This window comes from Babylonia areolata, chromosome 29, assembly GCF_041734735.1.
Source record: "Babylonia areolata isolate BAREFJ2019XMU chromosome 29, ASM4173473v1, whole genome shotgun sequence".
Classification (NCBI taxonomy): domain Eukaryota; kingdom Metazoa; phylum Mollusca; class Gastropoda; order Neogastropoda; family Buccinidae; genus Babylonia; species Babylonia areolata.
Window position 1 is genome coordinate 17,574,508 of NC_134904.1, and position 24,733 is coordinate 17,599,240.

Sequence of the window (24,733 nt, forward strand, 5' to 3'; positions counted from 1 at the left end):
AGGTCAGCAGGTGATATCCCAGATATCCTATGGCTGCTTTCAGCTACCTGTTTCTCTGCTGGTGGTTGAGGGAGCTGAAAGAGTGGGTTGGTTATATTATGGGCCTGCCCCTGTAATAGATTTTTATACATGTGAAAAAGTTTCTATGCCTACACACGATATACACTGACACAGACAGGCACGTTGATATATGTGTTTTCATGTATGCATCCTTAAACTTGCTTTCGTTTTTGACTCACTTGTGTAAACAAAGTGAGTCTGTGTTTTAACCCGGTGTTCAGTTGTATGTGTGTGTGTGTGTATCCGTGTGTCTGTGTGTCCGTGGTAAACTTCAACACTGACATTTTCTCTGCAAATACTTTGTCAGTTGACACCAAATTTGGCATAAAAATAGGAAAAATTCAGTTCTTTCCAGTCATCTTGTTTAAAACAATATTGCACCTCTGGGATGGGCTAAAAAAAAAAATTTTTTTTAAAGAAGCCTAATTATATGCAAACTGCATTTACTGTTATATTTATATTTTTTGTATTCTCTAAACTTGGCACTTTGACCTCTTATTCTGACACAACAACAAGAGGAGTCATTATTATCATTTTTTGTTCAAACAGGAATTTCTTTTGCTAAGCATGAAATTTTTATTTATTTTGCAAACGTTTTGGTGCAGATAGTAAAGAAGGGAAATTACTCTGTAATTAATGCTAGGGGACTTAATTTATCACAAGTGAGTCTTGAAGGCCTTGCCTCTCTTGTTTGTTGTTGTTTTTTGTTGTTGTTTTTTTATATCAAATGCATGCATATGTAAATTGTAATGATCAGACACCAGCATGCATGTGAATACAAACACAACCCGCCTACCGCCCACCTGCACACTCATTCACACAAGTGTGTATTGAAATTTACATGCTTGTGTGCACGCACATTACTTGCATCACCGTCATCATTTCTCCCCTGATGAAAAATAACAAACCAAACAAAGAAACAGAAAAGAAAGTGTGTAAACGTTACAGACTGACATTCAACTTTGTTGCCTTGTTGTTCAACCTACCACTGTTTCACCTACAGATACCAATAAAACCTGCAGTCTGCCACAGTGACATAGGGCCTGCGGTGTGCCCGCTATCTGCAGATCAGGATGCAGCAGTGCAGGAAGGAAAGGAATGTAACCCATGATGTTCACCTGGCACTTGAATGACTGCGTGGGGCGTGCACATGTCTGCACACCACTTTAGTTCTGTCTTTCTTGACATTCATCAAGTTTCCGCCGCTGTTTTGTCAGCCAGTGACTTATGTCATCCCTCATCTTGAGACATATCCATCTATCTATCTATCTGTCTGTCTATAAGTATCTGTCTGTCTGTCTGTCTGTCAGTCTGTCTATCTATATCTATCTATCTATCTATCTATCAATGTCTGTCTTTCTGTCTGTCTATCTATCTATCTATCTGTCTATCCATACATCTATCTATCTGTCTATCTATCCCTCTGTCAGTCTGTCTATCTGTCTATCTATCTATCTATCTATCTCTTTCTCTCTCTCCTGGATATATGATTATAATAGATATGTATATATGCACTGTAACCCAGTGCACTGGTGAGGCCTCGAGAGTGTACCCTTAGTTTGTACAGAACATTAACATTAAATGAAATAAAGTGAATAAACAAAATATAGATAAGTAAAGTGTAAAAACTCTGAAACACAATGAAATAAAATATGCGTAGAAGATTGGAAAAACAAATGTGCTGTGTTCAGCGATCCTGTGCGCACATGTATGCACTCCATACATGACAGTGTGGATTTCAGAACAAAGTGACAGCTTTTTTCACCCTGAGAAGGGCTATCAGGTTTTGTTGTTCCTGATGGCACAGGGCGGAGAAATACAAAACCTTTCCTTGAAAAGAGAACCCAATGACTGGCTTCTGCCTCAAACCATACCATGATGGACTTCAGAACTTGTTCATTTTCCTCTTTTGTGTCTGTTTCAAAGCTTTCTTTTTTCCTGCCGTTCTGTTTGTTACTTTATATTTTAATTACTTGTTATTGTAGAGGTGTGTCTGCAGTAATGTGCAGCTGTAGCAGTGATAATTCAGGTTTTAGATAGTGCTGAACTAATCTCCTCCTGAGTGTTTTTTGTAGCAGTTCTCTCCAGCTAATTCCACTCCAGATTTCAGAAATCTTTTCAGCCAGCACACATAAACTAAAGCCAAGGGTGAAGGAGACAGCCTGGCTTGAAGAATAACTAGGGTCTAAGAAGAATGCCCAAAGAAAAAAATATAAAAAATAACTCCAGTCCAAATGGTGCTCATCTACTTATTAGTTCCTCACCAGACGTTGTTTTTCTGGCATAAAATGAACTATCAAAGAATATGGTGAGGATAAACTGCACTCAGCAGTTCAGACACAGTGGAACACGACAGAAGGATCTTCAACAAATAACGAAACACAAATATATTTGAAAACAGACACAGAGGGAATAGGTTACTTACCTGTTAAGACGACAGCTCACTGGTTTGAGCTGTGCCCATCAGTGAGGATGATGAGAAGAACCGAAAATGACACAGTTAGTGAGTTACCATTTTAAACAAAGCTGATTATTCCATTATTATCTGCAATGTAGTTGAAGAGTTTTGTTTCAAAGACACTTTAACTCAGACCATGTTAAGAATGGACATTAATATTTTTCTTTTAAAATCAGCTGCAGATAAATGTTTTCTTTGCCAGAGATTTAAAAAAAATTCTTTATTGTTTCCAGTCATTGTTGTTAATTGTGTAAAAGAAGTCTTTGTTTCTGCATTGTTTATGATCATGGCCCATGGTATCATGTTTCAGTGAGTGATAATGAATAAATCAGTGAAATATAATGATAATAATTTTCTCCCTCTCCAAGTTTGTTTCACCTTCACTGGGTATAAAATGTACTTTTGTTTCTTCATCAAGTTTCCTATTAACTTCCTTGTTGGTGTGTTTATGTGAGTAAAAAAAAACCCAACCAAACAAAAAAACAAGAACAAAAACACTGTTCTTTTTTGTATGTTCCTTGTTTTCTGTCCTTTCCTGTGGTTGTATGTTTCAGTTTTTACTTTTATATCTTTTCTTTCTGCAGTCATTGTTTGTGGTGGAGTTTCATATTCCTTCATGCCGATTCACCAGTCCAGTTTAAAAAGTCTGTCAAAACTCATCTCTTGTGTTCTGCCCACCATCGTATTGACTCTGTTTCTTGAACTTTTGCTGTGTGTATGAATACATGTGTATGTGGGGGTGGGGGTTGTGGTTGCACACACACACACACACACACACACACACACACACACACATATATATATATATATATGTAGAACTTTTATCATGAACACCACAAGCTGGGAGGTGTAAGTATCAGTCTGCATTGTTATTATCATAATAATAATAATAATAATAATGTACATTTATATGTAGCGCCCTTTCTTTCAAAGAGCTCAGTGCGCTTTACATGAAAGAAAAATATTACAAGTTACATAAAACATTCATAACCACTCTTTTCTCATAACCCCTGCCCCCCTCCCCACACACATACACTCTCCCTTTTCCACTCTTCATACATCCAAAGTGAGCTGACATGGGTGGTGTTGGAGAACAAGGAGGCTGAGAGTGCTTATAGATAGGTTTTAAAAAGATGAGTGTTTAGTGATGAGCGAAAAGCAGAAATAGAATCAGATGCACGGATATGATGAAGGTTTTTCCCAGATGTGAGGAGCAGCAAAGAAGAAAGAACACTCACCATAGCAGAAGTATTATTGTTATAATTATTATTTATAAATATAATTTTCATTAGCAATATATATATTGTTATTCTTTTTCTTCTTATGATTATGGTTATGAAGATCATAGTCATCATCATTGATAATAGTATCACCATTATGATCTGTTTGTTTATTTATGATCTATTTGTTTATTTATTTATTTATTTATTAATATTGTCATTTTTGTAGAGATAAAAGTGTTATTCTTTTTTTTTACATTTTGTTTTATTTCATTTCTTTATTTTATTTGTTTTTGGTTGTTGTTTTTTTTTCTTTTCTTTTTAATTCTCATTTCTGGTGTTTGTTTTTTAATTATTCAAATGTATTCATTTATACATTAATTTAACAGCTTACCCATTTATTTGTTTATGTATCTCATTTTGCTTCATTTTGTTTTATTTTTTCCCCTCAGGGCCTGACTAAATGCATTGGGTTACAATGCTGGTCTGAGGCAGCTGCTTAGCAGATATGGGTGAATATATATATATATATATATATCGAGAGAGAGAGAGAGATAAACAGATAGATAGATAGATAGATATGGTTTTGTCTGAATGCAGTGACGCCTCCTTGAGCAGCTGAACTGTAACTGAGGTGAACTGAGTTGAACGGTCATGATTTCAGTGAGTGTCCCCATGGGCTGGCGGAACAGGTGGCGAGGGAGGCCTTCCTACGGGCAGTGCACCATGACCTGCAGAACTTCTTCCACAGCCCCACCCTCAGCATGGAGGAGTCCTCACACCCCGCCACTGGCCCTCGTATGTCACCTGCTTTGGGGGTTGAAGGGCAGGGGTGGGTGGAAGGGATTGGATTGGAGGGAAGGGTGGATGGAAGCAGTTAGAGGAGGGAGGGGAGGATGGATGGAAGGGATTGGAGGGCGGGGTGGATGGAAGGGATGGAGGACAGGGTGGAAATGAAAGAAACAAAACAAAAAAAAGAAGAAAGAAAACTAAGAATGAAAAGAAAGAAGGAAAAGAAATGTAGCCGCTTGACTGCTGATGATGAATACACCTGTCAGAGAAGGGCAGTCACCTCACTGGGATATGACAGAGCCCCCCAGCCCCTACCCCCACACACATGCCACACACACACATACACACACACACACACACACACACACACACACACACATACCACACAACATACACACACACACACACACACACACACACACACACACACACACACATACCACACAACACACACACACACACACACACACACACACAGCACAGCACAGCAGAGTAACACAACACACATGTGTCGCACAGACCTGACATCACACACTGTTTCCATGTGTCACACAGATCTGACATCACACACTGTGTACATGTGTCACACGGACCTGACATCACACACTGTGTCCATGTGTCTCACAGACCTGACATCACACATTGTGTACATGTGTCACACAGACCTGACATCACACACTGTCCATGTGTCTCACAGACCTGACATCACACACTGTCCATGTGTCTCACAGACCTGACATCACACACTGTGTCCATGTGCCACACAGACCTGACATCACACACTGTCCATGTGTCACAGACCTGACATCACACACTGTCCATGTGTCACACAGACCTGACATCACACACTGTGTCCATGTGTTTCACAGACCTGACATCACACACTGTCCATGTGTCACACAGACCTGACATCACACACTGTCCATGTGTCACACAGACCTGACATCACACATTGTGTCCATGTGTTGCACAGATCTGACATCACACAGCTGCTAACCTGACATCACACATTGTGTCCATGTGTCACACAGACCTGACATCACACATTGTGTCCATGTGTTTCACAGATCTGACATCACACATTGTGTCCATGTGTCTCACAGACCTGACATCACACACTGTCCATGTGTCACACAGACCTGACATCACACATTGTGTCCATGTGTTTCACAGACCTGACATCACACACTGTCCATGTGTCACAGACCTGACATCACACACTGTGTCCATGTGTCTCACAGACCTGACATCACACATTGTGTCCATGTGTCTCACAGACCTGACATCACACACTGTGTCCATGTGTCTCACAGACCTGACATCACACATTGTGTCCATGTGTCTCACAGACCTGACATCACACATTGTGTCCATGTGTCTCACAGACCTGACATCACACACTGTGTAGATGTGTCTCACAGACCTGACATCACACACTGTCCATGTGTCACACAGACCTGACATCACACACTGTCCATGTGTCTCACAGACCTGACATCACACACTGTCCATGTGTCACACAGACCTGACATCACACACTGTCCATGTGTCTCACAGACCTGACATCACACACTGTCCATGTGTCTCACAGACCTGACATCACACACTGTCCATGTGTCACACAGACCTGACATCACACACTGTCCATGTGTCACACAGACCTGACATCACACACTGTCCATGTGTCACACAGACCTGACATCACACACTATCCATGTGTCACACAGACCTGACATCACACACTCGCACAGACCTGACATCACACACTGTGTCCATGTGTGTCCAGGCATAGAGATCAGACGTCTGCAGCGTGAGATCCAGATCCACGTGTACAGGGTGTGCACAGAATGGAACCAGCAACTCCCTGCCTTTGTGCGGCCGCCCCCACCACTGTTCCCGGTGTCGGTGCACGCCATCAAGAACACGCGTCGCAGGATGGAGGATCGCCACGTCATTCTGCCGGACCTCAACACCCTGTTTCAGCTGCAGGTATGATAGCTGGACCTCAACACCCTGTTTCAGCTGCAGGTATGATAGCCAGACCTCAACATCCTGTCTTAGCTGCAGGTATGATAGCCAGACCTCAACACCCTGTTTCAGCTGCAGGTATGATAGCCAGACCTCAACACCCTGTTTCAGCTGCGGGTATGATAGCCGGACCTCAACACCCTGTTTCAGCTGCAGGTATGATAGCCAGACCTCAACACCCTGTTTCAGCTGCAGGTATGATAGCCGGACCTCAACACCCTGTTTCAGCTGCAGGTATGATAGCTGGACCTCAACACCCTGTTTCAGCTGCAGGTATGATAGCCAGACCTCAACATCCTGTCTTAGCTGCAGGTATGATAGCCAGACCTCAACACCCTGTTTCAGCTGCAGGTATGATAGCCAGACCTCAACACCCTGTTTCAGCTGCAGGTATGATAGCCGGACCTCAACACCCTGTTTCAGCTGCAGGTATGATAGCCAGACCTCAACACCCTGTTTCAGCTGCAGGTATGATAGCCAGACCTCAACACCCTGTTTCAGCTGCAGGTATGATAGCCAGACCTCAACACCCTGTTTCAGCTGCAGGTATGATAGCCAGACCTCAACACCCTGTTTCAGCTGCAGGTATGATAGCCAGACCTCAACACCCTGTTTCAGCTGCAGGTATGATAGTCAGACCTCAACACCCTGTTTCAGCTGCAGGTATGATAGTCAGACCTCAACACCCTGTTTCAGCTGCAGGTATGATAGCCGGACCTCAACACCCTGTTTCAGCTGCAGGTATGATAGTCAGTCGTGTCCCACTGTGACCACCAGAACAGCAGAGGAGGCAACTGCTGTTCCAACTGTCCAGGCTAGAATTTGATTACAGTGGAGAGTGTCTTGCCCAAGTTTACATCCCCACTCTCTCAGCCAAGAGGGTTTTAGGACAGTCAGTGTTGGGATGGTTCCCAAAGGCCAACTAGCCCCCAAGGCTGCAGCACTAAGAGCCAGTGCAGTTTTGCCTCCTAGACTGAGTCATAGGCCTTCACAAAAAACTAAGCTGTAAATGATTTCCCATTGCAATGGAGAAACCATTGATAATACAGCTCTCATTTTGCTGTTGGCCCAGTTGTAAACTTACGTCAATCTGTGATATAAGCTGAGTATTGGTTCCCTGGGTGGAAACTACACACATATATATCCCGGTATGTTGTTAGTGGATGTATCTTGAGTATGTACAGTCAGAATAATCAGGTTGATTGTGGTATCCTCAGTATGTATAGTCAGAGTAGTCCGGCTATGGTATGGATACTTATATAGTGTCTGGCCTTGGTCAGAGACCAAGTGCTATGGCTTATAGTCAGACTTAAGACTCCCATGCACATGCATGCACACATAATGCATGCATTCACACAGGCACAAATGAACACACACACGCACTCTCTCTCTCTCTCTCTCTCAACAAAATTTTGATATGAACAACTCTTTTGTTGCTGTGGGTTCTTTTATGTGTGCTAAATGCATGCCACACATGTGAGCTCATTCAAATGACTATTCTTGTTATTTGTTAATTCTGGTATGCAGTCACCTTGGGGGTGAAAACTAGATTTTTTGTTAGTTGTGGTATCCTTGGTATGCAGTTATTATAGGTAAAACTAGATAGTTATCAGTGAGTTGTAGTATCCTTGGTATGCAGTTATTATGGGTAAAACTAGATAGTTATCAGTGAGTTGCAGTATCCTTGGTATGCAGTTATTATGGGTAAAACTAGATAGTTATCAGTGAGTTGTAGTATCCTTGGTATGCAGTTATTATGGGTAAAACTAGATAGTTATCAGTGAGTTGTAGTATCCTTGGTATGCAGTTATTATAGGTAAAACTAGATAGTTATCAGTGAGTTGTAGTATCCTTGGTATGCAGTTATTATGGGTAAAACTAGATAGTTATCAGTGAGTTGTAGTATCCTTGGTATGCAGTTATTATGGGTAAAACTAGATAGTTATCAGTGAGTTGCAGTATCCAAAGTATGCAGTTACTATGGGTGAAAACTAGATACTAAGATAGTTGACAGTGAGTTGTGGTGTCCTGGCTATACAGTTACCAGGAGTGAAAAGGGTAAGTGGGGTGGTGAACTGGTGGCAATGCATTCCCCAAGAAAGTGAGAGAACTTCAAGGTACAGGATTGAATCCCACATTCACCAGAATTTTCTCCCCCTGCACAAGACCTTGAGTGGTGGTCTGGATGCTGGTAATTTGAATGAGACGATAAACTGACTTCCTGTGTGCAGTATGCAGCGGTTTCTTGTTCTTGATCTCTGGGATGCCCCCCCTAACCCCCTTCCCCAACATTCTTTTTCTGTTCCTGAAGGAACTCAGATTATTTTTAACTAGATTTGAACTAAAATGTCTGGGTGAATTGGTATTTTTACATTGTTTGCATTTTTTTTTTTTTTTAAATTTTATGTGGACCTGTCAAAACATGGATGATTTTGGGTCTTTCTAAGGCTGTTTTATTTGACCATTTCACATTATTTTGCATTCTCTTGCGCTGGTTTTAAGAACTGAGGGGTGTTCAGTGGGCTGTAACACAGCATGATTTGATGCGTTCTTCATCCTGGTCAGTGTACTATCGACAGGACAGGCCCAGGCTGTCCTACTACGCCGTGTTTGACGGCCATGGCGGGGCCGAGGCAGCCATGTTTGCTGCCAGCCAACTGCACGTCAACCTGTTGCGTGACCCCAGTTTCCATAGCAACCCTGAGCTGGCCCTGAAGCGGGCCTACAGCACCACGGACCGACAGTTCTTACGCAAAGCGGACGAGATGGTAATAATGGCTGAGTGCGCTTACAAAAGTTTGCATCCTGGTTTATAGCACTTGCATAAACATGTTAGATTGTGTGATATGTTGAGAGCTGGAAAGAGCTCCTTGAGTAACTAAACTGAAGTGAAGGAAGTCCTTGATTTAACAGGAAAAAACAACTAGGTAATCATGAATGTGAAAATTCCAAAATGTCAACATTATTAGTGAATATAGATACTCTATACTTGACTTGAGAAAAATCCCTGACTGAGTGTTCATTATTCAAAATCATCAACCCTCCCAGTGACTGTAGATACTCTACTTGAGAAAGGCACAGAAAAAATATTAATCGTTTGAAATCATCAGCCTTTCCAGTCATTATTGTTACTCCGTTTGAGAATAGGCACTGAGAAAGTATTCACCATTCAAAATCATGAATGCCCAGTGACTATAGATGCTCTGCTTGAGAAAAAGTTCAGAAAAAGTGTTCATTATTCAAAATCATCAGTGCCAAATGACTATTGAGAAAATGCACTGAAAAAGTGTTCATTACTAAAAATCATCAATATTCCCAGTGACTTTTGATACTATACTGGAGAAAAAGCTCCAAGTGTTCAATTATTTAAAATAATCAACATTCCCAGTGACAATAGACAATCTTGCTTGAGAAAAAGCATTGAACACTTGTTCATTATTACCATTCATAGTATTCTTCATCTTCATTCGTGGGCTGCAACTCCCACATTCACTTGTAAATACACGAGTGAGCTTTCACATGTATGACCGTTGTTTACCCCTGCCTTGTTGGCAGCCATACTCTGTTTTCGGGGGTGTGCATGCTGGGTATATTCTCGTTTCTATAACCCACAGAACGCTGACATGGATTGCAGGATCTTTAACATGCATATTTGATCTTCTGCTTGCATATACTCATGAAGGGGGTTCAGGCACAAGGCAGTCTGCCCATATGTTGACCTGGGAGATTGGAAAAATCTCCACCCTTTACCCACCCGGCACTGTTACCGTGATTCGAACTCGGGACCTCCAGATTGAAAGTCCAACGCTTGAACCACTAGGCTATTGCGCCCATCCATTAATATTATTATTATTATGATCCTACCTGTCACCAGAAGCTGGGGTGCGGCACGACGGGGGTGAGCATGTTGCTGCGAGGGGACACCTGCTATGTCACCTGGCTAGGGGACTCCCAGGTGATGCTGGTCAGGGAGGGACGAGCCGTCACCCTCATGGACCCCCACAAACCTGACAGAGAGGTCAGCACACCTGTCCCATCTACCTGGCTTAGGACAGAAGAGTTTGTAAAATGTTAAAAAAAAAAAAAAAAAGAAAAGAAAGAAGAAAAAAAGGCATACCTTTTTTTAAGTCCTTGATTTGTTATGATTTTTCAAAATTTTAAATTTTTAAGTCATCCAGATTTATAGATTCATAAAGGTCTCTACCAGGCTTCTTACAGAAGAATTTGTTTAAAAAAAAAAAAAAAAAGTGCCTTTTTTAGGCTCTTGATTAAAAAAAACTTTTTTTTCCTTCTTTTTTTTCTTTTTTTTTTTTTTTTAGTTATCCTCTATAATTCAGATTTGTAAAAGTTTTTAATTCTGACTCTCTGTGTTCATGGAATTCCTTTGTGAAAGATATAGACTCTGGGGATGAGGCCGCAGTTCGAAGGCAGACACACAAATATGGCCGCCCTGTGGGCAGGCAGCAGTAGATAACATATCTCGGTTCTTCTCTTGGCGGAATAAATTGAGGCTTTGGGTTGAGGTCTATATCACTGATGGAAAATGTTACATTGTTTCTGTCTGTGAAAAAGCACAGCTGCTATATGTTCCACCTGAGTTCACAGTTAAAAATAAAATACAATCTTTGAAAAAAAATTAAAAAAAGAAAGAAAAAATAATATATAAAAATGATCCTGAAAGGATTTTTCCCTGACAAAATTGCAGTTCTCATTCATGTATTAGACGATGATTAATGCAAGGGGCCGGGCCTAAGTCAGCACTCAGAATACCTTGCGTTTCAAATGGGCTCCAGACAAGACAGTTTAAAAATTTTGGTCTTCAGTGTTTTAAAGGCTTGTGAAAGGTTTTTATTACATTCTGTGTGATTAAAAACTTGTATGATTTCTGTGTCTGCCTGTCCGCCTGTCCGTCTGTCTTCCTGACTGTTCCCTGCAACTCGAACATGCTTAACAAAAAAGAAAAAAAGATTTTTTTTTTTTGCAAGTATAAAACCTTGTCACAGTTAAGTTTACAAGACTACTGTCAACTAAAAAACATGAAAATAGAAAATCATGTTTTACTTTGTTTTACAAATTCGTTCACATCATTATGTGAGTGTTTTTAAGATGTTTTCTTTATTTCTTTGTCTTTTTATTCCAAGGATGAGCAGAGGCGTATTGAGCAGCTGGGAGGATTTGTGGTCAACTGTGCCGGGGTGTGGCGAGTCCGGGGCAACATCTCTGTGTCCAGAGCTATAGGTGTGCTGATTTGGACATTGTTTCATGCAGTTCTGACTGTTAAAGTCTGGAGACAGTATGTTTTGTTGTCTGATGTCTGTCTCTGTGTCTTTGAGGTGGGTATATACTATTTTTATCATCAATCCGAGTCTGAATGGCATCATTAATTCACGTTGACGGAGTAATAGCCTTATAAGTTAGGGTTAGAGTTAAGGTGGAAGGTGGCAGAATGGCTAAAATGCTAACACATTGTTTGTGAGGGTCTTGGTTCGAATCCTCTCTCCCAAGTTTTAATGGAAAATCAAATAGAGTGTCTGGCGATTGTGATGAGATGATAAACTGAGGTCCCGTGTGCAGCACACACTTGGCACTTTGAAAAAGAACCCAGGGCAACATAAGCGTTGTCCTGTAGCAAAATTCTTCAAAGGAAATCCACTCTGATAGCTACACAAATATATGCATGGACTCCAGGCCTGACTAGGCGTTGGGTTCTGCTTCTGGTCAGGCATCTGCCTAGAGGATGAGGTGTGATGAAAATGTATTTGTCCCAGCACAGTAACGCCTCCTTGATAAACTGAAACTGAAACTCTGGGCTTCCAATCTTAGGGTCCAGAGGTTGATCCATGTATCAGCACCTGGTTGGGTAAGGGTGGAAAAGAATTTTTCAGACTGCTCAGGTCAGTGTGTCCACATCTGCCGGTGCCTTAACTGTTTGACTGCTGAAGATTGGTAAAACGAGATACTGTGACACTGATTTGAAGTGAAATCAGTACTTTTTTTTTTTTTTTTGTAATCCTTAAATAGTGAATTGGATTTTACTGAAAAAATAATGCAGTCCTATGAGAAAGAAGTCCAAATCCAGAATGGTGACTGAAAACCTGACCTGAAAGCATTCAAGGGGTTAATGCCCTTACATGAGTACTCATGCAGATGTTCACACACACACACATACACACACACACACACACACATGCTGAAGAGCCCATAGTCAATGTAAGCATTTTGTGGGTTACAGAAACATGAACATAACTAACATGTACGCACCAGAAAATGAAATATAGCTGCCCTAACTCCTTGAATGCTGGGGGGGGGGAAACGTAAAAGTGGTGTTTCAGGTCATTAATTAAAATCCAGATCAGTCGACCACAAACTCAGGAAGTGGTCTGGAGACAAACCACTCTAGATCAGATGTGTTCATTTTCAGCCTTCCAGAGTTATTTCCCTTCTTTTGATGTCATCCGTGACATCACTGTGACTATAAATTCTACAGGTATGGCAGTCAAGTCAATGGTGGGGTAAAAACAGTCTTACATGCAAAAGCCCCTTCATAGATATGAGTGATTGTGTGAGTTGCCAGCTGCAAATGTGAACGAAGAAAAGTAGTGTACAGTATAGCAGTATTTTCAGTCAGTCTTTGTGACTTAAAAAACTTGGTTGATTTTCAGTTTTGTCGAAAGATGTTCTTTTGTAAAAGCAGCTGCTTTCAGAATTTGCATGGGGAATTTAAACAGGCCGATTAAAAGCAGAATCCGTTTTGATGTCGTTTTTTCTTCTTCTTCTTTTGTTTAGTGCAATGGCTTTGTGACAATAATGTCAGCATTAATTTTGGATTCATTTTCAGTTTGAAATTCAGTCTGTACTCTGGGCTCCTTTCACTGTCACTCTGTCTGGCAGTAATGGTCAAAGTGTTAGTGTGCTTGGCTCTGTTAAGGATTTTTGTTTTTTTATTATGTTTTTGTGTGTGTGTGTGTGCGTGAGTGTGTGTGTGTGTGTGTGTGCGTGAGTGTGTGTGTGTGTGTGTGTGTGTGTGTGTGTGTGTGCAACAAAAGCACTTGTATATCACATGAAAAATAATCAGCAAGGGAAATAACCGAGAAAAGAGTGGAGATGGAAGTTTTCACAACGATCAAATTATCCACAGGTTTTTAACAAACTACTGAAACAGTTACCTCCTAATAGCCAGTCAGGCCACAAGTAAGTGAACGACAATACCAGGGGCTTTTTTTTTTAGTACAAATAGTGCACCCCCGCCTGGACATTTTGTGTTAGAAAATTATCTCCCCTTTTCTGTTTCTCTTTGGCTTTTTTCCCTTTTCTTTCTGTCATCGCTTCCCTTCTGGTTTTCTGCTGTACTGGTCCAGTCACCTGCACTTTTTCTCAAAAGCTTAAAATATTTTAAATCTTTTTTCTGGACTTGATCCTTCTTCTTCTTAATTCTTGGGCTGCAACTCCCACGTTTACTCGTATGTACACGAGTGGGCTTTTATGTATATGACCATTTTTTACCCCGCATTGTAGGCAGCCATACTCCATTTTCAGGGGTACTCTGGACTTGATAATTGTGCACTCTTATTGTGTTTTAATCTTTTTCGCGTCCAGGACATGTGAGGTGTTAGTTGACAATTTTTGGTTTTGTACGTCTGTTATCATTAGTTTTGTTTTGTTTTGCATAATCATGTTTATGTTCAGGTTAGTTTGTTGTTGTTTTTTCAATCCTGTGTTGACAAATTGGTGGAATGGCCAACATCATAGATATGTCATGGGTGTATGTGCATGAATCATTGAATGTGATTGTACTTGTGGTTTTTTTTTTTTTTTTAAAGGTGGGTTTTCTTTTTCATGGTCAGCAGGACCAGCAGTGACATATATTCATCCCTGATACGGCTTTGTATTGTCGGTTGGGCTATAAGCAGCATGAGTTGAAAATGAAGGCCAGTTTTTTGCTGGACACATTCAGAACTGTCAGGTAATTTTGTGCTGGTGCTGTGGCATTTTCTGTTCAACATCAGTCGCACAGCGATAGAAAGAAGCAAAACAAAGCCAGCTGTGCAGTTGTAGCTTGTTGGCAGAACTTGGAGAAGTTGATTTGGTTTTTGTAAGTCTGTTGTTATAGATGGTATTGTTTATTATACATATTTATGTATATATGTTCAGGTTAGTGGGGTTTTTTTTGTTTTCTTTCATTGTCTTATGAAAAATATACGAAAGGGTCAATGTCAGGCATGTCCCATAAGATTTTATTTATATTGCTCATAACACATTACAGGAAGGCATATACAAATGAGCGCAGTTATTCATTGCTGTGTTGACCAGATTGTCCTGATAACCTGGAGTGCATGTGTGTTGCAGTGACTGATTGTTATGAAAACGTGAAGATGTTGTGTGTCGTAGTGACTGATTATCCTGATAATGTGAAGAGGTTGTGTGTTGTAGTGACTGTCCTGATAATGTGATGTTGTGTGTTGTAGTGACTGATTGTCCTGATAATGTGAAGATGTTGTGTGTTGTAGTGACTGTCCTGATAATGTGATGTTGTGTGTTGTAGTGACTGTCCTGATAATGTGATGTTGTGTGTTGTAGTGACTGATTGTCCTGATAATGTGATGTTGTGTGTTGTAGTGACTGTCCTGATAATGTAGTGTTGTGTGTTGTAGTGACTGTCCTGATAATGTGATGTTGTGTGTTGTATGACTGATTGTCCTGATAATGTGAAGATGTTGTGTGTTGTAGTGACTGACTGTCCTGATAACGTGATGTTGTGTGTTGTAGTGACTGATTGTCCTGATAATGTGATGCTGTGTGTTGTAGTGACTGTCCTGATAATGTGATGTTGTGTGTTGTAGTGACTGTCCTGATAATGTGATGTTGTGTGTTGTAGTGACTGTCCTGATAACATGATGTTGTGTGTTGTGTGTTGTAGTGACTGATTGTCCTGATAATGTGAAGATGTTGTGTGTTGTAGTGACTGTCCTGATAACGTGATGTTGTGTGTTGTGTGTTGTAGTGACTGTCCTGATAATGTGATGTTGTGTGTTGTGTGTTGTAGTGACTGATTGTCCTGATAATGTGAAGATGTTGTGTGTTGTAGTGACTGTCCTGATAACGTGATGTTGTGTGTTGTGTGTTGTAGTGACTGATTGTCCTGATAATGTGAAGATGTTGTGTGTTGTAGTGACTGTCCTGATAATGTGATGTTGTGTGTTGTAGTGACTGATTGTCCTGATAATGTGAAGATGTTGTGTGTTGTAGTGACTGTCCTGATAATGTGATGTTGTGTGTTGTATGACTGATTGTCCTGATAATGTGAAGATGTTGTGTGTTGTATGACTGATTGTCCTGATAATGTGATGTTGTGTGTTGTATGACTGATTGTCCTGATAATGTGATGTTGTGTGTTGTAGTGACTGTCCTGATAATGTGATGTTGTGTGTTGTAGTGACTGATTGTCCTGATGATGTGAAGATGTTGTGTGTTGTAGTGACTGTCCTGATAACGTGATGTTGTGTGTTGTGTGTCGTAGTGACTGATTATCCTGATAATGTGAAGAGGTTGTGTGTTGTAGTGACTGTCCTGATAATGTGATGTTGTGTGTTGTAGTGACTGATTGTCCTGATGATGTGAAGATGTTGTGTGTTGTCGTGACTGTCCTGATAATGTGATGTTGTGTGTTGTGTGTTGTAGTGACTGATTGTCCCAATAATGTGATGTTGTGTGTTGTGTGTTGTAGTGACTGATTGTCCCAATAATGTGATGTGTGTTGTAGTGACTGATTGTCCTGATAATGTGGAGAGGGTGTGTTCTGCAGGTGACCTGAACGAGAAGCCCTACCTGTGCAGCGATGCGGATGTGACCAACTTCAAGGTGACTGGGGCGGAGGATTACGTGGTGCTGGCCTGTGACGGGATCTGGGACGTGATGGACCCCGCTGATGTCCCCTTCCTAGTCCACTCCTTCCTTGCACAGCACCCCGGCCACCACCACGCTGTCGCCCGACACCTTGTCACCCGCGCCAAGGAGATGAGGTCCACTGACAACATCTCCTGCGTCGTGGTCTTCCTGCGTGAGGATGTGGCACCCCCTGTGGGCGTGCCGCTAGAGGGGCTGCAGTTTGTGCATGAGAATGGCGGGGGGCACGGCAACGAGTGCGGGTCATCGGACGTGTCAGCAGGAAGCCAGAAGGATTGTGGGGCCTCCACCACCTCAGGGTCGACAGGAAGCTCCGTCCTGACTGTCAGCAGCGGAGCAGTGGTGGAAGGTCGGGGGGAAGTGGGGGTGGGGACAGGGGGGGGCTCTTTGTATAGCCCGGGGCGACAGATCGTCAGCGACTTCCCCCACAAGCTGGAGAGACAAACAGGCTTCTTCTTTCCCAGCCTGCGGTCCATGAGGACGGGGCTCTACAGGCAGCAGTTAGTTCCTTTACAGGAAGGCAAGGCCGGCCGTGAACCAGGCGTGAGTCGGGACAATGCCGTCCTCACCCTGGACATCCTCCAGAAGGAGGAACAGGCCTACAGGAACAGGTCCCTCTCCAAAGGCAGCTCCTCCAAACGGGGGTCCACCAAGCGCAGGTCCAAGCAGAAACGTCGACGGGGCCGGCTCCTCACCCGGCCAGACTCTCCAGACTCCTCTTTGGCGCTGGAGTCTGTGTCGGCAGACCAGAGCGTGGGCGATGGTGACATGTCTCTGGCCTCCTTCGGCCCCTCTCGTAGCGTGGAGACCCTGGCCAAGCACACGTCCCTGGCAGAGATTCTGCAGCAGATGGCAGACCCCGTGGACGAGAACACCAACCCCAACAGCAGTGGGGGAGACATGCTGTCGGTGCGGGGCATGTCTGCCCGCCTGCACAACGCCCTGCCCCGCATCCCCAGCCGCCCACCCAGCAACCTGCTCAACAGCACCACCTCCATGACGCCGGTGTCTACCTCACGCCTGCCTCTGCCTTCCTCCCTGCTTCCAGAGCCCGCCCGGGGCAAGGGAAAACCTCGGCCCTTCAACTTGAAGTAGCTGTGTGTCACACTTGCCCACTCCCTTCCCTGTAATCAGCAGACCCTTTAACTTGTGGCTCCATGTACCACAAATCTATCTCATGTCTACTTTGTGTTTTTTTGTTGGCTGTAGTCTCTGATGATGATATTAATTAACTTTAATTTATTATGTTTGTTGTTGTTTATGGGATTTCTTTTTATTGTTTTTGTCTTTTTGTTGTTGTTTTTTTGTTTTGTTTTGATGATGGTGGAGCTTGAATGATATCAAAACTGATGTTCTCTTTTAATAATGATTTGAGAGGAGAAATGGCTTGGGCTTTGTTTTCCAAACAGAACACACTTTTACTTGAAAGTGAGTAGAACAGGGCAGACCTCAAGGAATCACTGGTGTCTGTTATTTCCCCCCTCCTACCATGCACTCTGTTATTTTATTTCCCTGCTACCATGCACTCTACACGCAGTCATTGTCTGCCTTCTCTGACCATCTGAGCAATGTCACAGTGGCCTTGCATGTGCACACACACAAACACACTGAGTGACATCATGTATGTGTACACACACACACACACACACAGTGACGTCGTGTGTGAACACACACACACATGTGATGTCACATATGTATACACACACACACATACACAAACAGTGATGTCATGTATGTGTACAGACACACATCCTTTAGTTTTAAACAAAAGCACACAATCATATCAGTATAGTATCAATGAAGAGTATGGTTATAAATTTCACATGTACCATGGTCATACATTTAACACGCATGGTTATGTATTGAACACAGGTAAGATGGTACACGTCTCTGGACATCATTGTTCTGCCTGTACTATTTCATGGAAATTATGTTGTTTCCTTCAGTGTTTACTTTGTGCACTTACTAGTCTGATGTACAGGAATGGGTTGGTCTTCCACTGGGTGGATCAGTCAGAATGACTGGTCACTCTCACTTCTTTATAAGGTATTATGATGATGTATTTATTATTTGTAATCTGTTTTGTTTCTAAAAGATGAATGATTGGGTCTGCAGTTTGTTTGTCAAGAGAAATTGTCCAGGTGTCTTCAGTATTTTGGGAGAGAGAGGGTGGGGGAGAGAAAAACAAGGATTTAATAAAACAAAAATAACAAAAAAAGAGAGGGGGAGCGAAAGAGAGAGAAGACAGAAAAAGGAACAGACAAAAAGTTTTTTTATTGTTTGTCACAACTTCAGATACTGATTTGTTTGGTTTTTTTGGGGGTTGGGGGTTGGTTGGTTGGTTGTTTTTAATGCAAAAGATTTGTAATCATGTCTGCTGTGTGTCTAATCTTTTCTTTAATCATTCAGAAAGACTTCTGCTTACAAGAATTAGAGAATAAGAGAGAAGAGGAGACTAGAAACTAACAGAGATGAAGCAGAAATCACAGGTTTGTTAGATTCAGATCGCTAATTGGAATGTCAAGTGTGTGTCTGGTTTTGTTTTCTTTCTGGTTTTTGGCACAGCTTTCTGTTTCATTACTATGTGTTGCTTTGCCTTGATTGAGCACTGATGGTAGCTCCTGCTGTTGAAAGTTGCACCACTCACCTTTGTTGAGAAGTCATAGTTCGTAGAGGTGAGCTTAACGACCCATTGGCGAAACGCCCTTAAGGGAAAGTTGTCCAGGGCTTGGGTTCGTAAGTTGGTGAAGGTTGAATCGTTCGAGAGGATGTCTGTCCTGGTGGGAGGTTGGTTGTAATAATAATGATAGTACATAATGTATTTGTATAGCACAGAATCTTGTGCAGACATAAACCAAAGTGTTTTCACTCACAGCCATCACATCAAAGGAGTAAACAGAATTTGTAAATACATGTAGACAGAAGGCTTGAGAACCTGTGGACAGAGGGGAGGGAGTGGGTGGGGGACAGAGGGGCTGTTTAGGAAAAAGGTAGGTCTTCAGGCCAGACTTGAAAGAAATGTGTGCAAGACTTGATGAAACGAGAAGTCCTTTCTTCAGAGGTTTCTTGTGAGTGTCAAACAGAAAGTAAGGTTTTGCAGTCTTTTTTGTGAGTGTCAGGCAGATAGCTAGGGTTTGCACAATCTTGTGAGTGTCAGGCAGAAAGCTAGGGTTTGCACAATCTTGTGAGTGTCAGGCAGAAAGCTAGGGTTTGCACAATCTTGTGAGTTACTGCCCTGTGAACCTTTGAGGTTATGCGATGATCTGTTCAGTCTTTGGAGGAAGGCGATTGTTGTCCTGGCGCATTTTCTGTGCAAAAAAATGAGGAGTTCAGTAGCGTTTCAGAACACCTGTTCTTCTGTCAAGTTTTCTCATCCCCCTACACCGCACTCGTCCTTTCAGTGCATCCATCTTTATTGACCTGTGTTCTGACCCTAGTCATTTTAGTTTTCTCTGTTTAGTTATATTATGACACTGTTCATTTCTGGTATACCCACCAGTAGCTTTGCCTTAATTTTGTTTTGTTTTTTTGTCATGGTTCTTATAAAGGTCATATATAATACCTTTTTTAAAGCAAACAAAGAAGGAACTGTCATGGATATATTGGAGATCAGTTACATTTTCAAGGAGGTGACAAAGGGTGCAGGCTGATCCATATATGCTACACCCAAAATTCACAATAAAAAAAATTGTTTAATGGATCAGATGCCTGACCTTTGCATAAACCCCACTCACTGTCAGGGCCCTGAGAGTCCTCCATAGGGTTTTTATAAAAGTACAAAACATCAATGGTTTGATGATTGTTACTATGTTAGGCTTTACTTTTTGTCTGTTCAGTTTAAGGGATTTTAGTTGTTGCCATTTAGTCCACATGTAACAGCGTAGTTTGCTAATCAACACCACCGAAGTGACTCGGCAGCAGTGCAGGGTCTCCTCTGGTGTGTGGCCTACAGGTGACCAAACATGAATAGTTCCATGTGGACTGCTGATGCTGGGACTGCAACAGACGAACCTGGGAATGAGCTGTGTGGGAGTAATGCCACTGAAATGGTGCTGATCATGGGACAGCAAAAACAAACAAACAAAGCTCAGTGTGTGTGTGCACATTGTCCTGTTCCTTGGCTAGATGTCCCTGCTTGTTAGGCAACGGCCGAAAACAAAGCTCAGTGTGTGTGTGCACAGTGTCCTGTTTCCTGGCTAGATGTCCCTGCTTGTTAGGCAACGGCCGAAAACAAAGCTCAGTGTGTGTGTGCACAGTGTCCTGTTCCCTGGCTAGATGTCCCTGCTTGTTAGGCAACGGCCGGAAAACAAAGTTCAAGTTCACACTGTTCTGCAGAGATGAACTGTGCACAGGTCTACTGTGCAGACTTCATGCACATGCGCACTCTTAAGGATACAGGGTACATTCTTTTTAGCAGTGTATAAGTTATTCTTTGAAATATGGATATATATATATATATATATATATATATATCCGTTACTTAATATATATACATATTTTTATATGTGATACAGGGTACATTCTTTTTAGCTGTATATTTTCAAGGTCATTGTTTGATATATATATATATATATATACATGCATACACCCTTTGCTTTATATGTACACCTGGTACTTATAGATATCTATATCTATCTGTCTGTCTCTCTATATATAGATAGATAGATACATCCATGTACTTTTTGTTGACTGGTAGCGTGTTTGACTGTCAGTACTACAACAGTGTCAAGATTTGTGTTTTGTTAAACTCAAGCTTTTTGAGTTCCAGGACAAATTAATTGTTTTGAGAGATTTTTGTCACCATAGAGAAAAATGAGGTGTGTTTTATATTGTGTTGGTATGCTGAACTGTAGTTTGCAATATGCTATTAATAGTTTCACTCTGACTTGCGGTTCATCACCAGGTTATAGTTTGTCATCTTGGTTATGGAATAAACTGCAAAATATACTGAAAGAAGTTCTAAAGTAGTGTACTACAAGGTATCCATTGCAGCTAAAAGCTTGCCAGAGTTGCCAGTAGGTTTATTCTGTAGGCGCCTAGTTTTAAGTCTGATAGAGTCGACAGTTAAAGCATGTAAACTGAAACTGTAAACGGCAATTTGACGTCATATGCTGACCGTGTGCAAGTCATAGCTGGTAGGTTTGTACTCTGTTGGCCTAGTTTCAAGTCTGATGGAGTTAACAGTTAAAATGTGTGAACAGCAAGTCTGTTAGTTCAGTTTCCAGTCACCTTGTCATTAAATGTAAATATTAGGATGACTTGCTGTGGCTCATGAAGCAGAGCTGAGTTGTTGTTTTGGGTCATGTTTTTGTTTCCTTTGTATCTGACATTCTGTTGACATTGGGGCCTCTGGTATCACTTCCACTGTGTGTGTTGATCAGTTTTGGTGTGTAGCTGCAGTGATAGAATTTCACAGACATTTTTTAGTTTTGTAGGAACAAAAATCCATCATTCCCCCAAAATTTCTGCTCCCCCCCCCCTCCCCCAAGAGGATGTAATATTGTTTTCGTTACTTACAGTAAGAAGAAATGAATATTCCCATTGAGAAGTTTCAGTCAAATGTGTCGTTACCTTGGTTTTATTCATAGAACACACCTTTTCTCAGATAAAAGGGGTGGATGGAAGTGTGATCAATCTGCACTGAATCAGACCGCTCTTTCACTGACACAGTCAAACGCTGGTTACCCAATGAACAATTAAAGACATTTCCAATTAGTCCACCAGAAGGTTTAGTTGTTTCAGATAATGGGATGCGTGGGTATTTCCAGCCCTGGTGGAGTTGAATACAAGTCTCAGTGACCGTTTTTGTTGTTGAATGTCTTGGATATGAGTTTTGTTGAATGTCTTGTATGTAACAGTACAGAGGACAGATGTTTTACCACACTGTTGTTGACATGTTGGTGGATCTTGTGCGGTTTTGTTGTTATCGATGTGCCATTTTGTCTTTTGTGTTGCTGTCCCTGAAAGTTCTCAGCCAACTTCTGCACATTGCAAAGTCAGTGATGTTTGTCTGGCTGTTGATCTGGGCTGGATTGCATTGGCAGTCTTAGCAGCGCAAAGTTTGTTTAACGTTAAGAACAGTACTTGCTCTATGCTAAATCCACAGACATGGGACCATTCTTTACACTGAGCAAGCTTAGTGCTGCAAAGAAAGCACAAGCAATCCAACCCTGATCAGTATTCAACTCCATGACAAAATGATAAGTTCTCAAACAGTGAAGCTTTTTTTGTTTTTTTTGGGGGGGGTTTTGTTGTGTTTTTTTTGTTCAATGGGTGGTTTGTTCACATTTTGTGTGCGAGTGTGGTATGTTTTATTTTCCCTTTCTTTGTATATGTGTGTATATTTCGTGGACAGGGGGAGTGGGGGTGAGATGTTTTGGGTGTTGTCTTTTTGTTGTTGGTTTTTGACTCACTTGTGTAAACAAAGTGAGTCTATGTTTTAACCTGGTGTTCGGTTGTCTGTGTGTGTGTGTGTGTGTGTGTGTCCGTGGTAAACTTTAACATTGACATTTTCTCTGCAAATACTTTGTCAGTTGACACCAAATTAGGCATAAAAATAGGAAAAATTCAGTTCTTTCCAGTCATCTTGTTTAAAACAATATTGCACCTCTGGGATGGGCACAACAAAAAAAAAAAGAAATGAAGCCTAATTATATGCAAACTGCATTTACTGTTATATTTATATTTTTTGTATTCTCTAAACTTGGCACTTTGATCTGATATTCTGACCCAACAACAAGAGCAGTCATTATTATCATTTTTTGTTCAAACAGGAACTTCTTTTGCTAAGCATGGAAGTTTTATTTATTTGAAAACGTTTTGGTGCAGATAGTAAAGAAGGGAAGTTACTCTGTAATTAATGCTAGGGGACTTAATTTGCTTTAAACTGATCTTTCTCATCTTAAACATTATATTTTGAAATTATACTCAATACATAAAAAGCTTGGATTTTTTTTAAAAAGTGTATCACAAGTGAGTCTTGAAGGCCTTGCCTCTCTTGTTTTTTGTTTGTTTGTTTGTTTGTTTTCTGGCATGTCTGATTTCCCTTGAGTTTATTGAAATGTGATAATAGATTAGAGACAGGCTCTGGCAGCTTCCTTTTTGAGACGGTGACAGCTACTGGCAGCAACTCCCGGGTACAGTTTTCCTCCACTGGACACGAGGGCGAGCGCTGGTCAACATTCTGTGTGTAATGATTGCCATCATGGCATGAACCGAAAATACATTGGCATTCTTTCATCACCACCCATTGCAAACATGTGAACCGAAAATACGTTAACATTCTTTCATCACCACCCATTGCAAACATGTGAACCGAAAATACGTTAACATTCTTTCATCACCACCCATTGCAAACATTATGTGAACCGAAAATACGTTAGCATTCTTTCATTGCCACCCATTGCAAACGTGTGAACCGAAAATAAGTTAACATTCTTTCATCACCACCCATTGCAAACATGTGAACCGAAAATACGTTAACATTCTTTCATCACCACCCATTGCAAACATTATGTGAACCGAAAATACGTTAACATTCTTTCATCACCACCCATTGCAAACATTATGTGAACCGAAAATACGTTAGCATTCTTTCATCACCACCCATTGCAAACATGTGAACTGAAAATACGTTAACATTCTTTCATCACCACCCATTGCAAACATGTGAACCGAAAATACGTTAACATTCTTTCATCACCACCCATTGCAAACATGTGAACCGAAAATACGATAGCATTCTTTCATCACCACCCATTGCAAACATTATGTGAACCGAAAATACGCTGGCATTCTTTCATCACCAACCATTGCAAACATTATGTGAACTGAAAATACGTTAGCGTTCTTTCATCAACATCCCAAGTTGTACCCCTCGTTCTCCATCATTGGATTTACCTCCCTTCTCTATTTGTCTTTTTCTTCCCCCCCCACCTCTCCAGGTTCTTCTTTCATTACTGCTACCCATCCTGTTACTTGATCACATGACAGATACATGTATAGCAAGTTATGTTCATGTGATTAAAACGAAAAAAAGATGGTTGATATTATGTGTACATTTTACAATACTCAGCATAATTTTTTTTTTTTTTTTTTCCAAATCCGGAATATCTGTTCTTTCTTTGTACATGATATGCACACTTGTGCCTGTGAAAGACTTCTCTGTGTTATTTTTAATCATGCCTTTTATTGATGTGCATGTTGAAGGTACACCTTTCAAGTTAACGTGTGTGTTTATGCACACATCTGCATGCAGTGGGGTAATATGTAT

At 41.3% G+C, this 24,733-nt stretch overlaps 1 protein-coding gene across 1 annotated transcript in view; it reads left to right on the plus strand.

Moving 5' to 3' along the window:
- The window catches only part of LOC143275004 (protein phosphatase 1F-like), a 38,600-nt gene extending 14,220 nt beyond the window's left edge, over positions 1–24,380 (plus strand). The window contains exons 2-7 of the mRNA XM_076579059.1: positions 4,403–4,536; positions 6,317–6,519; positions 9,138–9,326; positions 10,433–10,576; positions 11,700–11,796; positions 16,361–24,380. Of these exons, the coding sequence (XP_076435174.1) occupies positions 4,403–4,536; positions 6,317–6,519; positions 9,138–9,326; positions 10,433–10,576; positions 11,700–11,796; positions 16,361–17,556 (1,963 nt within the window). The 3' untranslated portion in view covers positions 17,557–24,380. The remainder of the gene's footprint in view (positions 1–4,402; positions 4,537–6,316; positions 6,520–9,137; positions 9,327–10,432; positions 10,577–11,699; positions 11,797–16,360) is intronic.
- Positions 24,381–24,733: the final 353 nt, after the last annotated feature.